The 13717-nt window shown below is 50.4% G+C and overlaps 1 protein-coding gene across 1 annotated transcript; it reads left to right on the forward strand.

Annotated features, from left to right (window-relative positions):
• Positions 1 to 3095: 3095 nt before the first annotated feature.
• Positions 3096 to 8910, forward strand: LOC308481721 (uncharacterized protein). The gene is made up of 2 exons (XM_081014359.1): positions 3096 to 3772; positions 7175 to 8910. The coding sequence occupies exons 1-2, from the start codon at positions 3172 to 3174 to the stop codon at positions 7747 to 7749; spliced, it is 1176 nt and encodes a 391-aa protein (XP_080870485.1). The 5' UTR covers positions 3096 to 3171; the 3' UTR covers positions 7750 to 8910.
• Positions 8911 to 13717: the final 4807 nt, after the last annotated feature.

The raw sequence follows: 13717 nt of genomic DNA on the forward strand, positions 1-13717 counted from the left end.
GGTGGAAGGAGGCCTTGCCTGATGGAGTCTCTCCCCTCACAGTTCTTCCTCAAGGAACAGTTCCCTCATGAGGAGTCCCAGGGCTAGGGGCTGGGGCAAGGCAGGTGGAAGGAGGCCTTGCTTGATGGAGTCTCTCCCCTCACAGTTCTTCCTCAAGGAACAGCTCCCTCATGAGGAGTCCCAGGGCTAGGGGCTGGGGCAAGGCAGGTGTAAGGAGGCCTTGCCTGATGGAGTCTCTCATTACATTTGTACTCCACGTTTCCTCTCAAAGGAGAACAGGGCAGCAAATACATCAGTGAGAGCATAAGAAGAGCCCTTGCGGATCAAACCAACAGGAGGCTGTTCCACAGTGGCCAACTAGATGCTATAGGAAGCCCCCAAAGAAGGACTTGAGTGCGAAAGCATTACTCTCCCCACTTGTGATTCCCAACAACTGACATTCAGAGGCCCACTGCCCTCTTCTGAAAGCTGTATTTCTTCCAGTGCAAGAGTGGCACCACTTATCTGTTTGAGCATGACAGCCTCTAAAGCATGAGAACCATTTAATAAAGTAGGCTACTCTTTTGTTATAAATCATTCATTAGGGAAGAGATGCTTCAGGTTTAGCCATGTTACTCGCTTTGATAAAGACTCTCCTCCCTGTAAGGGAGGGGAGGGGTTGTGGTCGGGGCCCGAGCCCCGGCTAGCAGGGGGCGTGGCCCCCTGCTGCCCGCTCACCTGGCTGGCGCTCACGCCCCCTCGGTGGCCATCCAATCAGGGGCCACGGTGGGGGCGTGTTCAGCAGCATTTTGCTGCAGCGCCAGCCTTCCCCGGCCTCATTCTTCCTTCCTTCGCCCCTCGCGAGTCAGCTGCTTGGGAACCCGCTGCGTCTGAAGCCAGGGAAGTATTTGCGTTCTTTCTCTCATTCTTTGTTGTCGTGTTTAAGCTGAGCGCGTGGGCGGTGGGTACTGTACCTCTGCGTAGCTTTTCTTCTTTTCTTAGCGTTGCGCTTCCCGTGCCTTCCCTGGGACCCAGCAGCGGGCAATTTGAATCATCCGGCTGCCGCCTCCTTTGCGGCTTCCCTTTTACCGGAGCGACGCGCTCATCAGCTGACGCGCGCGCTTGCGTCTCGGGCCGCCTTTTGCCGCCCATCAGCTGACGCGCGCCCTTGCGTCGGCTCCCAAACCCCGCGGCTGAGCTTTAAACTTCGCTGCCGCCACGTGTTCCGGCAGCCGCTTTTGAGGGAGGTTGCACCAGGCACAGAGGCATTTAGACCTGCGGCCGTGGGTTTACTTGACGGGGTCGCCGCCTCAGGGCACGTTTCGGGGGCCCTCCCCCCTCCGGTTCCGCAGCCTCGGGTGTGCGTTGCACAGCCCCCTTCCTACCGATTGCCTTTTGCTTGTCCGGGTGCACCCTTGGTACAGCGAGCAGGCGAGGTCTGCAAATAGGCGCCTGCCGAGCTCTTCACGCAGCCTCTCACGTGCGTTTTGGAGGACGCTTACCTTTTCTGGCCGCCCCACTTCGCGTTATACAGGGTGTGTGCGTGTGTGTGTTTGAGTGCTTAGTTCAGCCTCCCTGTTCGGAGCCCCGCTCCTGCCTGTGGTGCGTGTCGGGAACAGATCTCTAGGGGTTTGGGGGGGTTTATCTTGGTGTGTGTGTGTGTGTGTGTGTGTGCGCGTGCGTGCTTCTCGGGTCTCAGGTGGGGGTTTGTGACCTTTTGTACCCCCTTTTTCGGTTCTGCTTCCCCCCCCCCTACTTAGCCGGCTGGCGATCGGCTTTTATATAGCAGTTTCTCCTTGTGCAGCTGGAACTATAGTGTAAGGAGGGAAATCCACTTCCTTACTTGCTCAGAGCGGCAGAGCCCAGTGCTCCCGCCACCTGGTCAACCAGCCCTGTGTTCTTTATCTGCTCCCCCACCTTTTGTTTGTGATTCTTGGTACAGGGTCTGAAGGGGAATAGTTCTTCCTGTGTTGCTGGTGTCTCTGACTTTGCCGTGGCCTCCATCTTTCTTTGTCCCCTGAGCTTGTCAGCCCTGCAAGTTTATTGCCTCCCTGCCCCGCATTCCTTTTCTGTGTGTGTGGGTCCTTGTGCCTAGTTTAAAGGGGATAAGTTGTTCCTATGTTACTGGGTGTCCCCTGGTCTGCCTAGTTCAATCCTTCTGTGTGCTCTGGCCCCTTCCTACCCCCCCCTTCTCTTCCTTTTGTTGTTTAAAAGGTGTTTGCTTATTTCCTGGTCTGCCTGGGGACCCTGTTGGGTTGCCATAGATACTCGCTGCTGCCTCTTTAAAAACAGCTATTGTTGTCGGCTAGCTCGTTATGTTGCCATAGAAACGCCATTGTTGCTGCCGGCCAGCAGGACAATTTAAATGCTAACGACCGATAATTAAGCCTATTGTTCCCCAGAGGCACATTTCCAGGGGCTTTTGCCAGCTTATCTCACCTGTGGCAGGCAGAGGATTCCTAAGCTATTGTTCTTTTGTATGAGGAAGGGAAGCTTGGCAGCAGTCTGCAGCCACCTATAGTACCTTGGCAGACAATAGATTGCTGTGCTATTGTTCTTTTGTTGGAGGAAGTGAACCTTTGCAGCAGTCGGCAGACACCTTGGCTTTGTTAATTGTACCTTGGTAGTACCTTGGCTTTGTTAATTGAAGTTTAGTGGGGGGGGGCTTTTCTCCTAGCTGCTGCCCTCACCTGGCTAACACACAAAGGGGGAGTTATATACTTGATTTACTGCCTGTGTTGCTGGTTGCACAGGCAAACTAGTAGAATATAGTGGTTTTACTAACAATAACAATAACAGGGTTTGGATAAATTGAGAATTTATTAGCGCATTTTATTTGGTTATTCAGCACAACCTATATTGGGAAATATTAAGCATAATATATAGTCAGAAAGAATAAACAAGCAAATAAATAAATAAATATATAAAAAACTATATTATAAACAGATATATAGACATAGTAAATAATTACAAAAATAAATAAACAAATAAAGAAATAAACAATATATTAAATAAATAAATATATATAAAATAAATAAATATATATACACATATATATATAAAATTTAAATAAAAATAATAATAATAATAACAATAATAATAATAAAATAAATATATTAATACACACACGCTCACACACTCACACACACACTAACAAACACCGTTTCATTTGTAGTGTACAAGGCACACCTTATGGCTCCTAAGAGGAAACGTGCGCCTGTAGCCGCACGTGGCTCGGCAGAGAGCGCATCACGGGGACAACAGGACAGGGGTAATAATACAAAGCCTCCCATCTCCCACTTCCTAAACGCCTTTAGATCTTTTATAGATGAATACGAGCAACGCTTCCCCGACACGAACCCCAGTCCCCCCTCTTCTCCTGATGTTATCCCGGATACCCAGGAGTTCCCAGAGAATTCACAATCTTCCCAATGGGACGAACTGCCTAGTACATCGGCCGCCCTCTTTAATGATACACAACCGGTGCGGACTAGGTCCCAGTCACGGGCTTCGGCATCCGGGTCTCGGGCGCGGGGGGGGAAAGCGACCTCTAAGTCTATTCCCAATAACAATCCTGCCGCCCCTAGCTTTTCTAATCGCTCACAGGACAAGCGGCCCAGGGTCCAGTCGCCTGATTCCGCGGCTTCGTCGGGGGCTGAAGAAGCGCAACAGGAGGAGGAGGGCACCGTCGCTGCAGCGCCAGTGGAGAAGCCTTCGGGCAAGAGGCGCGAAAAGAAGAAGCACGTATGTAGGAAGAGCAGGTCTCGGAGGGATGATACGGATGATGATACAGGTACTTCTTCTTCTGAGTATGATAGCGACGCGTCTCTAGGTTCCTATTGGGGGAAAGGGGAGGAAGTGTCTGGTCTTCCGGACTGGGCGCTGTCAAGGAGGGCCAATTGCCATCGCAAAAAGTTCGGGGGGACCCAGGAGTGGAAGGATGGGGCTCTGGTAAAAGATGCCACCATATCCACCTACTCAACTTCAGATGTTATACCAGGCGATCACCTATCTCCTAAATTACGAGCAAAAATCTTAAATGGTGAGTTTGTTGACATGTTCAAGTTAGTGCCTCCAGCAGAGGAGTTAGGTAGGGGAGAAAAGAGACCCTCTCATGGTAAGAGAAAGAGCAGGTACCCTTCCGTGCCTAGGACATTTGAAAATTGGCTCGATGGTTTTCAGGCCTTTATGGGGACGATTGTCGCTGCTTACCCCAAGCGTGCGGTTCACCTTGTCGCTTACCTTTCACATATTCGCACGGCCTGTGCCCTCTCGGGGGAGGCTGCAGCCATAAGCTACGATAAGAAGTTCCGTAGGAAGGCGTCCAGGATTCCCTTAGCACGTTGGGATCAGATCGAGAACGGAATTTGGTCTGTGGCGGTCGGTCCGTACGTGGAGAAGAGACCAGTTGACCCATACCGGTCGGCCAGGGGTGACCATAGGAAGGAGTTTAAGCGTCGGGTATGCTGGGAGTACAATAAAGGGTTTTGCCAAAGGCCATCTTGTAAATTCACGCATGAATGCGAAAGATGCGCTGGGGCTCACCCCGCTACATCTTGCTCAAAGGGGGGGAAGCAGCCCTTTCGTGGAGGCCGGGGGTTCCAGCATCCCAGTTCCAGGGGGGCCCCCGCAGCAGGGAACAGAAGGTGAGGTAGTCTTGGAGTTGGCCTTTTCCCCTATCAAGCTCGTCCCCCTTTGCAACCTTCTGTCTCTCTACCCGGATAAGGATGCAGCTTCCTACCTCCGGGAAGGTTTTTCCAGCGGATTTCGTATTCCCGTAGCGGGTTCTTTGATTGCAAAGGATTCACCCAATCAAAAATCAGTGAGAGAGAGACCGGAAGTTGCTGAAAGAAAGATAGCAAAAGAGGTGGGCGCGGGAAGGGTAGCAGGCCCGTTTGACAGTCCCCCGATTCCAAATTTGCACATATCTCCATTAGGCATAGTGCCCAAGAAAACCCCCGGTGAGTTTAGGCTCATTCACAACCTGTCCTTCCCAAAGGGCGGCTCGGTTAATGATGCCATCCCACCCGAGTTATGCACGGTTAAATACGCCACCTTCGATCAGGCAGTTAAGTTGATCCGTAGTTTTGGTCCCGGGGCGTTGTTGGCAAAGTGTGATATCGAATCGGCCTTCCGCCTTTTGCCTGTTCACCCTGACGATTTTCGGCTTTTGGGTTTCAAATTTCAGGGAAAATACTACGTCGATAGGGCCATGCCGATGGGCTGCGCAGTCGCCTGTTCGGCATTCGAAGCCTTCAGCACGTTCTTGGACTGGGCCCTGCGTTTCAGGGCTAACACCATAGGGGTCACGCATTACCTGGATGATTTTCTCTTCGTGGGTAGAGCCAACACGGGGGAGTGCGCCTCCTTGCTTGAGGCCTTCTCAGCTCTGGCCGAGGACCTTGGGGTTCCTCTTGCTGCTGAGAAAACTGAGGGGCCAGCCACGCGCCTAACATACCTGGGCATCGAGCTAGATACAGTGGCCCAGTCATCCCGTTTACCTGTGGAGAAGATTGAAGCCCTTAAAGAGCTAATTCAGAACACTCTTAGGCTTAGGAAGATCACCCTTAGGCAAATTCAATCTTTATTGGGCCACTTTAACTTCGCCTGCAGGGTGGTGTCCCCCGGACGCCCCTTTTGTGCCCGCCTGGCCAGATTGTCAGCTGGTCTGAAACACCCCCTACACCGGGTTCGCCTCCCCAGGTCGGTCAAGGCGGATCTCGAGGTGTGGACAGCCTTTTTGGGGAAATACAACGGGGTTTCTCTTTGGCAGGATGTCTTGAATCTATCATCAGACTTTCAGGTCCAATCGGACGCAGCAGGGTCTCTAGGCTTCGGATTGTACTTCAGAGGGCGCTGGTGTGCGCAACGCTGGCCGTCAGCCTGGCAGGGACAGGCCATCACGCGGGATCTCACCTTCCTTGAGTTCTTTCCAATAGTGGTGGCCGTTCACATCTGGACGGAGGAGTTTCGAGACCATCGAGTGTGCTTCAAGACCGACAACCTGGCGGTGGTGAACATTCTTGCCAGGCAGTCATCTCGGTCTGCGAGGGTCTCCTCCCTCCTGCGGGCGTTCGTCCTCCGTTGCCTTGAGTACAATATTTTATTTTCAGCCAAATTCATACCCGGAGCCAATAATGATATTGCTGACGCCTTGTCTCGATTCCAGATTCCTCGCTTCCGGTCGCTCGCACCTGGAGCACAACTGTTGCCCGAACCCTTTCCGGAGTACCTGTGGAACGTTGGAGACGCAAAGTGATACAGGGAGTATTAGCGTCCGTGGCACCTTCCACGCTCAGGTCCTATAAGAAGGCCTGGACTGATTTCCTGGGTTTCAGGTTTGGGTTGTCTGGGCTGTCACATAACGCACCTCCCACTACTGACGACGTTCTGCAGTACCTGTCCCATTTGGATGATCTCGGACGTGCTACAAAAACGTTAAAGATCCATGTAGCAGCAATCAGCTTCTTTTCAAAGGCGACGTTCGCACAAGACCCATGTGGCGATTTTCTGATCCGTAGAGCCATTGAGGGTTGGGGCAGGTTGCAGCCGCCTAGGGCTGTTGGCCGTAAGCCGATCTCTTACGGATTGCTATCTCAGATACGCGTAAAACTCAGGACAGTTTGCTGGTCCAGGTTTGAGGCACGGCTCTTCTCGGCAGCATACGCTATAGCCTTTTTTGGTGCGCTCAGAGTTGGTGAGGTGGTGTGTGAAGCTAGTGCGCGGGGTTTAACTCGCGGCCTCCTGTGTGAGGACGTGCAGCTTTCAGAATCCGCTGTGTCAGTACTGGTGCGTCAGTCCAAGACTGATCAGGCTGGCAAGGGTGTCCTGCTCAAGCTCACGGCGTCGGCCCAGCTGGGCCCATGTCCGGTAAAGGACACGAGGCGGTATCTCTGTCTTAGACCAGCCGTCCCGGGACCGTTTCTGATACACGAGGATGGGTCGCCCCTGTTGAGGTACCAATTCACTAGAGTATTGCGCAAGGCTATTGAGGCTTGTGGCCTACCCTCCCAGGAATATGCTGCACATTCGTTCAGGATCGGGGCCGCTACCACGGCCGCGCACCTGGGGTTACCGGCAGAAAGGATAAAAGAGTTGGGCCGGTGGAAATCCAATGTTTATAAGTCATATATCCGCAACTTCGCGCCTACCCCTTAGTCTACTTACCCTTCTTTTGTTCTATCTTTATCCCCAGCTATGCCCGGAAGAAGCGTGTGGATTTGCGGCCACAGTATTGTCCATTGGGCCCGCGTGCGAGCGGTGAGCTGCGGCCTGGCGCCTAACCTTGGTCTGCCACGTGATGTTCGAGTTTCCTGGTTTGCGAGAAGAGGCATGCGTTGGGAAGAACTGATGCCTTTGCTGTGGGAGAAAATAGCCAAGTTCGGCTCTCCCGACATCCTGGTGATTCATTTAGGGGAGAATGACCTCGTCAACAAAAGGAGCGTGGACTTGTTGTCGAGTATAAAAAGAGACTTGAATGCATTCGCAGACTTGTGTCCCAGAACGACGGTGTTCTGGTCCTCCTTCCTGAAAAGAACTGTGTGGCGCGGTGCGCAAAGCTGTATGGCCATTGAAAGAACCAGGAAACTCGTGAATCGGGCGGTAGCCCGTTGGGTGCGCTTTATGGATGGCCGAGTGATTTATCATGACCGTATCCGGATTAGCGACAAAGCTTTATACCGGGATGACGGTGTCCACCTATCGGATTTGGGGAATGACTTTTGGTTAGCTAGTGTCATTAAGAGCATCTGGGATTGGTTGCAGCTTTGAGGGTATTGGCGGCGAGCCTTTGGCTCGGGTGGCGGTTAGGCATTGGAATAATGTGTTGCGCTGTGTGGAAGTGCTAGGTGTGGCCATCGCCTATGCCTTCAAATTTTAGGGGTATTCCGTTAAAGGAATCTGGGGGTCGTGTATTCCGTCCGATGCCTGCTTGGCGGGAGGCCTTGGCACGACCCTCGGTGACAGCAGGGGTGAGCCTATAGTTGGATTAGCATCAACAGGCTCCACCTACTGGTGAAGAACCCACTGGTTTCGATCCAATGCCTAAGCCAATACCTTTTCAATTGCTGTAACCAATAAAGTTGTGGCCTTTTCTAGCCCATTAACCTTATATCACGTGTCCATGTGTCTTCATTTCACTTCGCCGGGGTCGGGTCCTCGAACCACAAAGACTCTCCTCCCTGTAAGGGAGGGGAGGGGTTGTGGTCGGGGCCCGAGCCCCGGCTAGCAGGGGGCGTGGCCCCCTGCTGCCCGCTCACCTGGCTGGCGCTCACGCCCCCTCGGTGGCCATCCAATCAGGGGCCACGGTGGGGGCGTGTTCAGCAGCATTTTGCTGCAGCGCCAGCCTTCCCCGGCCTCATTCTTCCTTCCTTCGCCCCTCGCGAGTCACCCACCCTCCACTCCCTTTAGTTAGGGCTTAGGTTTTTTGGCCTTGCTATGGACCTTAGGTTGGTCGCCCTGGTTGGCTAGGGGGCCTGGTAGGAGTTTTTCCATTTGGCACTAGGCTTTTTGGTTTTTTCGCCTACCTCGTAGCAATCGTCACAACTTTTGTGGTATTGGTGGGTAGGTTAGGCATTGGAATAATGTGTTGCGCTGTGTGGAAGTGCTAGGTGTGGCCATCGCCTATGCCTTCAAATTTTAGGGGTATTCCGTTAAAGGAATCTGGGGGTCGTGTATTCCGTCCGATGCCTGCTTGGCGGGAGGCCTTGGCACGACCCTCGGTGACAGCAGGGGTGAGCCTATAGTTGGATTAGCATCAACAGGCTCCACCTACTGGTGAAGAACCCACTGGTTTCGATCCAATGCCTAAGCCAATACCTTTTCAATTGCTGTAACCAATAAAGTTGTGGCCTTTTCTAGCCCATTAACCTTATATCACGTGTCCATGTGTCTTCATTTCACTTCGCCGGGGTCGGGTCCTCGAACCACAAATCTCATAATGTTAAAGGTTTTAACAAGAGCACCGTATTTAAAAACACACACAAAAAGGTTAGCATCAACATTGCTGAGATGTTGCTTTTGACTATCCAAGGTGATGTTGTTGTCAGTCAACACAGAAAGGTAACTAAAAAAAACAAGGAGTTCCTGTAACAAGGAGAGCCAGTGTGGTGTAGTGGTTAAGAGCGGTAGAACCGGGTTCGCATATGCGCTCCTCCACATGCAGCTGCTGGGTGACCTTGGGCTAGTCACACTTCTTTGAAGTCTCTCAGCCCCACTCACCTCACAGAGTGTTTGTTGTGGGGGAGGAAGGGAAAGGAGAATGTTAGCCGCTTTGAGACTCCTTAAGGGGAGTGAAAGGTGGGATATCAAATCCAAACTACTACTACTACTACTACTACTACTACTACTCTTCTTCTTCTTCTTCTTCTTCTTCTTCTTCTTCTTCTTCTTCTTCTTCTTCTTCTGTAACCTGGAACAGGATAAGATCAGAAGCATCCCAGCTGGTCGCCACAAGAATCATGTGCCAGAGCCAATACTAATGCCATGCAGTTGAGCCAAAACTATTAGGGTGCACGGGCCACAACCCCATGAACCTCAACCAGCCCCCACCTGGCTGGCTGTCTTCTTGGTTACAACTGTATATCAAGTTCCTCCTCCTTACATTTTCCAGGATTCTATGAGGGGAGTCATGTGATTTAAGTATAAGGTGTGTATGGAACCCTACCTGGAGATGCCATGGATTAAACCTGGTACCTTCCGAAGACCAAATGCTCTACCTCTGGGTTATGGGGTAGAGGTCCTTCTCTGTTCCCCCTCCCCAAGAGTGTTGGGGAATCGCCACACAAGAACAGGCTTTTTCTGTGGTGGTTCCCTGTCTGTGGAATGCTCGCCTGGTGCCATCATTCCATATCTTTAGGTTCCAGGCAAAAACATCATAAGCTCCAACTCTTTGAGTCTCTAAACCAGGACAGGCACCTTCCCACAGCACCCAAATTGGCCACCCTGCCCTCATGTTAGAAAATGGGATGTCCCGTTTTCCCCATGACACTTGAGGGGTATGAAACATTTCTCTTTACCCAGGCCGTCAGCCATTAAATGATCTATGGTCTGCAAAATGTGTGATTGGAGGGAATGTTATTATGGTTATTTTATTATTATGCTTTCTATTTTTTATGCTTTGCATTATGTTTTTATTATTATGGTCTATAAAATATGTTCTTAGTGCCCTGGGATTTTATGATAAAGGGTGGTATATAAATTGAATAATAATAATTATAATAATAATTATAATAATAATAATAAGTCTTGTGGTTCGTCTGCAAGACCACCAGCAAAGGAACCCTTTCAGGGGCTGTTCCTCTGAGCTCTAGGACCCCCTGGGCGGGCAATGTAGAATGCATGCATGAGACTGGCTTGGTTGGAAAGTTCTACAATATGTTGCTTTTAAATCTAAGTTGCACATTTTCATGAATTGTCAGTCTATTGATATATGTGACAATAGAGTCTTCTAAGAAGCATCCGTAGACTGATTATTAAGCTGGAAACTGAAGTCTATAAACTTTCCAGCTGGGGTTTATTGTAATATTTAGCATTAGACATTCTCTCTTTTTTAAGATCTGCCAATTTTAACAGTAGTTTAGCAACAGAAAAAAGGGGGGGAGCACCTAAAATATACTCTGGCAATTTTCCAGTGCAAATTGGTGACTAGATGCTTGATTTCTATTGATTCCAATTGCTACACCACCCTCCTTTCCCCCCTTGTACCTCTTGCCTATGTTATTATTTAGTAGAGTAAGTAGCAGGATTTAATGTTTCCAAGAATTGGCAACAGATTGCACCAGCAGTACTTAAACAGCAGCACACTGTATTTATTTGTATGCTGCGTGTTTCCCCAATGTATGTAATTCTATCTCCAAATTCAACATTTGTTGGCCATTAAATGGGGAATGATTCTGTTTAAGTCAAAACAGCAGTCAAAATACAAACAAGGCTGCATTATGGCGAGGATGTGAACTAAATAGTTGACACCAAATTTCTGGAAAATAACCAATGTTTTGTGTCAAATAATACACCCTACTTTGAAAGAGTGTAAATCACACCATTAATAATGGAGAAAATTCTCTGTAAGCACCTAGAGGGAAAATTCTCCTTATGCATTTGATCTCAGTGGCCTACCAATTTTTTTCCCTTTATTATTTTCTCCCTCTTTATATGTTTTGCAAAATATTGCTGCACCGAAATGTTGCCTTAAGAAGAGTGGGCGAGTGGGGGAGGGGAGGAAGGAAAAGGTCCTGCTGGATTTTACTTTAGTTGATCGTAGCTGAAGAATTGAGGCAGATTCTTGGGAGAGCATTGTGGACCTGTCATCAGAGCCCTGTTGGATCAGGAGAAAAGCTCCAGCATCTCTGTTGTGAGAAGTGGCTTCCTGGGTGGGACAGAGCTGCCTTTCCAGCAGGTGGGTCATTGTTGTTTAGCAGGAGAGAGAGATGACACGAAGGTCGATATAGTGCAAATGAACCAGTGAGCTTGCATAGGGCCAACTGTCAGGAGTGCGTGCAGGAGCCAGGCCCTGTGACCAATAGGACTCTGCAGGACTGGGGCCTTCCTAAGTTTGTTCTGAAGAGGCAAGGCGCTGCCACACAGGTGAGGCCAATTGGTAACTCACAGCACCTGGTGGCAAGAGCTGGGAAGGGATATAAGGTCAGCATTTTCCCTTCGGCTCTTTGCCACAGCAACACGCTTCCTGCCTTGCTGCGTTTGGCTTCTTGCTTCCTGATCCTTGAATCTCGGCTTCTTGACTCCCTGTTTCTTGATCCTCGGACCCTTGACTTCTTGATTCCTCCTTGATCCTCGGACCCTCGACTTCATGACTTCTTGTTTTCTGACCCTCGGACCCTTGGCTTCCTGACTCCTGCTTTCTAGACCCCCGTTCCTGCTCCCACCCCGCCATCTTGCCCCTGGTCCCGACGTCCCCAGCCGGGACTTCAATCGCCCATGAACCAGACCATGACACCAACCTCCTCACTGCTTTACCACCCCCCTCCATCTCAATCATGGAAAGCAACAGCAAACCAGCTACCAGGAAGTGAGTGAAGCAAAGACAAGCCTGGTAGAACAGGCCAGTGACCCATCTAGTCCAGCATCCTGTTCTCATGGTGGCCAACCAGAGACCTGTGGGAAGCCTGTATTTCGACAGGAGCACAACAGCATTCTGCCCTCCCGCGTTCCTAGTGATTCATGGCTGGTAACCATTGACAGCTTCATCCTCCATTAATTTGCCTAATCCTTTTTCAAAATCTCTGTCTCCTGTGGTAGTGAGTTCCTAGAAAACTTTTCTCTATCCACTTAGTTGATTCCAATGTGTAATTTTGTGAACTTTTACAATTCCACGCTTTACTCACCTTATCTCTAAATTGTTGTTGTTGTTTAGTCGTTTAGTCATGTCTGACTCTTTGTGACCCCGTGGACCAGAGCACGCCAGGCACTTCTGTCCTCCACTGCCTCTCGCAGTTTGATCAAACTCATGCTGGTAGCTTCGAGAACACTGTCCAACCATCTCATCCTCTGTTGTCCCCTTCTCCTTGTGCCCTCCATCTTTCCCAACATCAGGGTCTTTTCCAGGGAGTCTTCTCTTCTCATGAGGTGGCCAAAGTATTGGAGCCTCAGCTTCAGGGTCTGTCCTTTCAGTGAGCACTCAGGGCTGATTTCCTTAAGAATGGATAGGTTTGATCTTCTTGCAGTCCATGGGATTCTCAAGAGTCTCCTCCAGCACCATAATTCAAAAGCATCAATTCTTCAGCGATCAGCCTTCTTTATGGTCCAGCTCTAACTTCCATACATCACTACTGGGAAAACCATAGCTTTTACTATACGGACCTATCTCTAAATAAACTGCTCTAAATGCTGCAAGCTTTCCTCATAAGGGAGATGCTCCAACCCCATTTTGGTTGCCCCGACCATCTAATGAGCTGCTTCTGATTTGCTGGTGATGCCTGCTAAGACCACACCACTTCAAAACGCAAAGGAGGGCTCACATACCGTATTTTTCGCTCTATAGGACGCACCAGACCATAGGAGGGGGAGAACGGGGGGGGGGAATTCTCCCCCTCTCTGCTCAGCGCCCCTTCAGCGAAGCAGCAGGAGAAACGGAGCCCCTTCCATTTCTCCTCTCACTTCGCTGAAGGGGCGCTGCGCAGAGAGGGAAAACTGTGCAGCACCTCTCCAGCGAAGCGAAGCCTGGAGAGCAAGAGGGATCAGTGTGCACCGACCCCTCTCGCTCTCCAGGCTTCAGGCAGCTATCCGCAAGCCTTTGGAGCGCAGCGGGAACTCCTGCTGCACTCCAAAGGCTTGCGGATAGCCGCCTGAAGCCCCCGGAGCGCAGCGGGAGTTCCTGATGTGCTCTGGGGGCTTCAGCTGGCTTCAGCGAAAGCAACGTGACGTCTCCGGAGCGCGGGGGGAGCTCTCCCTCTGCGCTTCGGAGGCTTTGCGTTGCTATCACTGAAGCCATGGAGCCTGCATTCTCTCCATAAGACGCACACACATTTCCCCTTAATTTTTGAAGGGGAAAAGGTGCGTCTTATAGAGCGAAAAATATGTAATTGGTTGTTCCCACACAACAAAAACCCTTTGCTAATGTGAAGGAGCAGAGTTTCCACCAAGCCTTGTCTCTAATTCTAGTTTACTACCTTGAAATAAAATTTTGAGAAGAGGGGGAGGTATTTAAATATGTAGCACCAACAGTTGTATTCTGTAGGGGTAGAACCAGTGTTCAAAACTCCCATTGTTTCAGGCGCATTTT

Source organism: Podarcis pityusensis, assembly GCF_964106645.2.
Source record: "Podarcis pityusensis genome assembly, chromosome: 7".
NCBI classification, from domain to species: Eukaryota; Metazoa; Chordata; class Lepidosauria; order Squamata; family Lacertidae; genus Podarcis; species Podarcis pityusensis.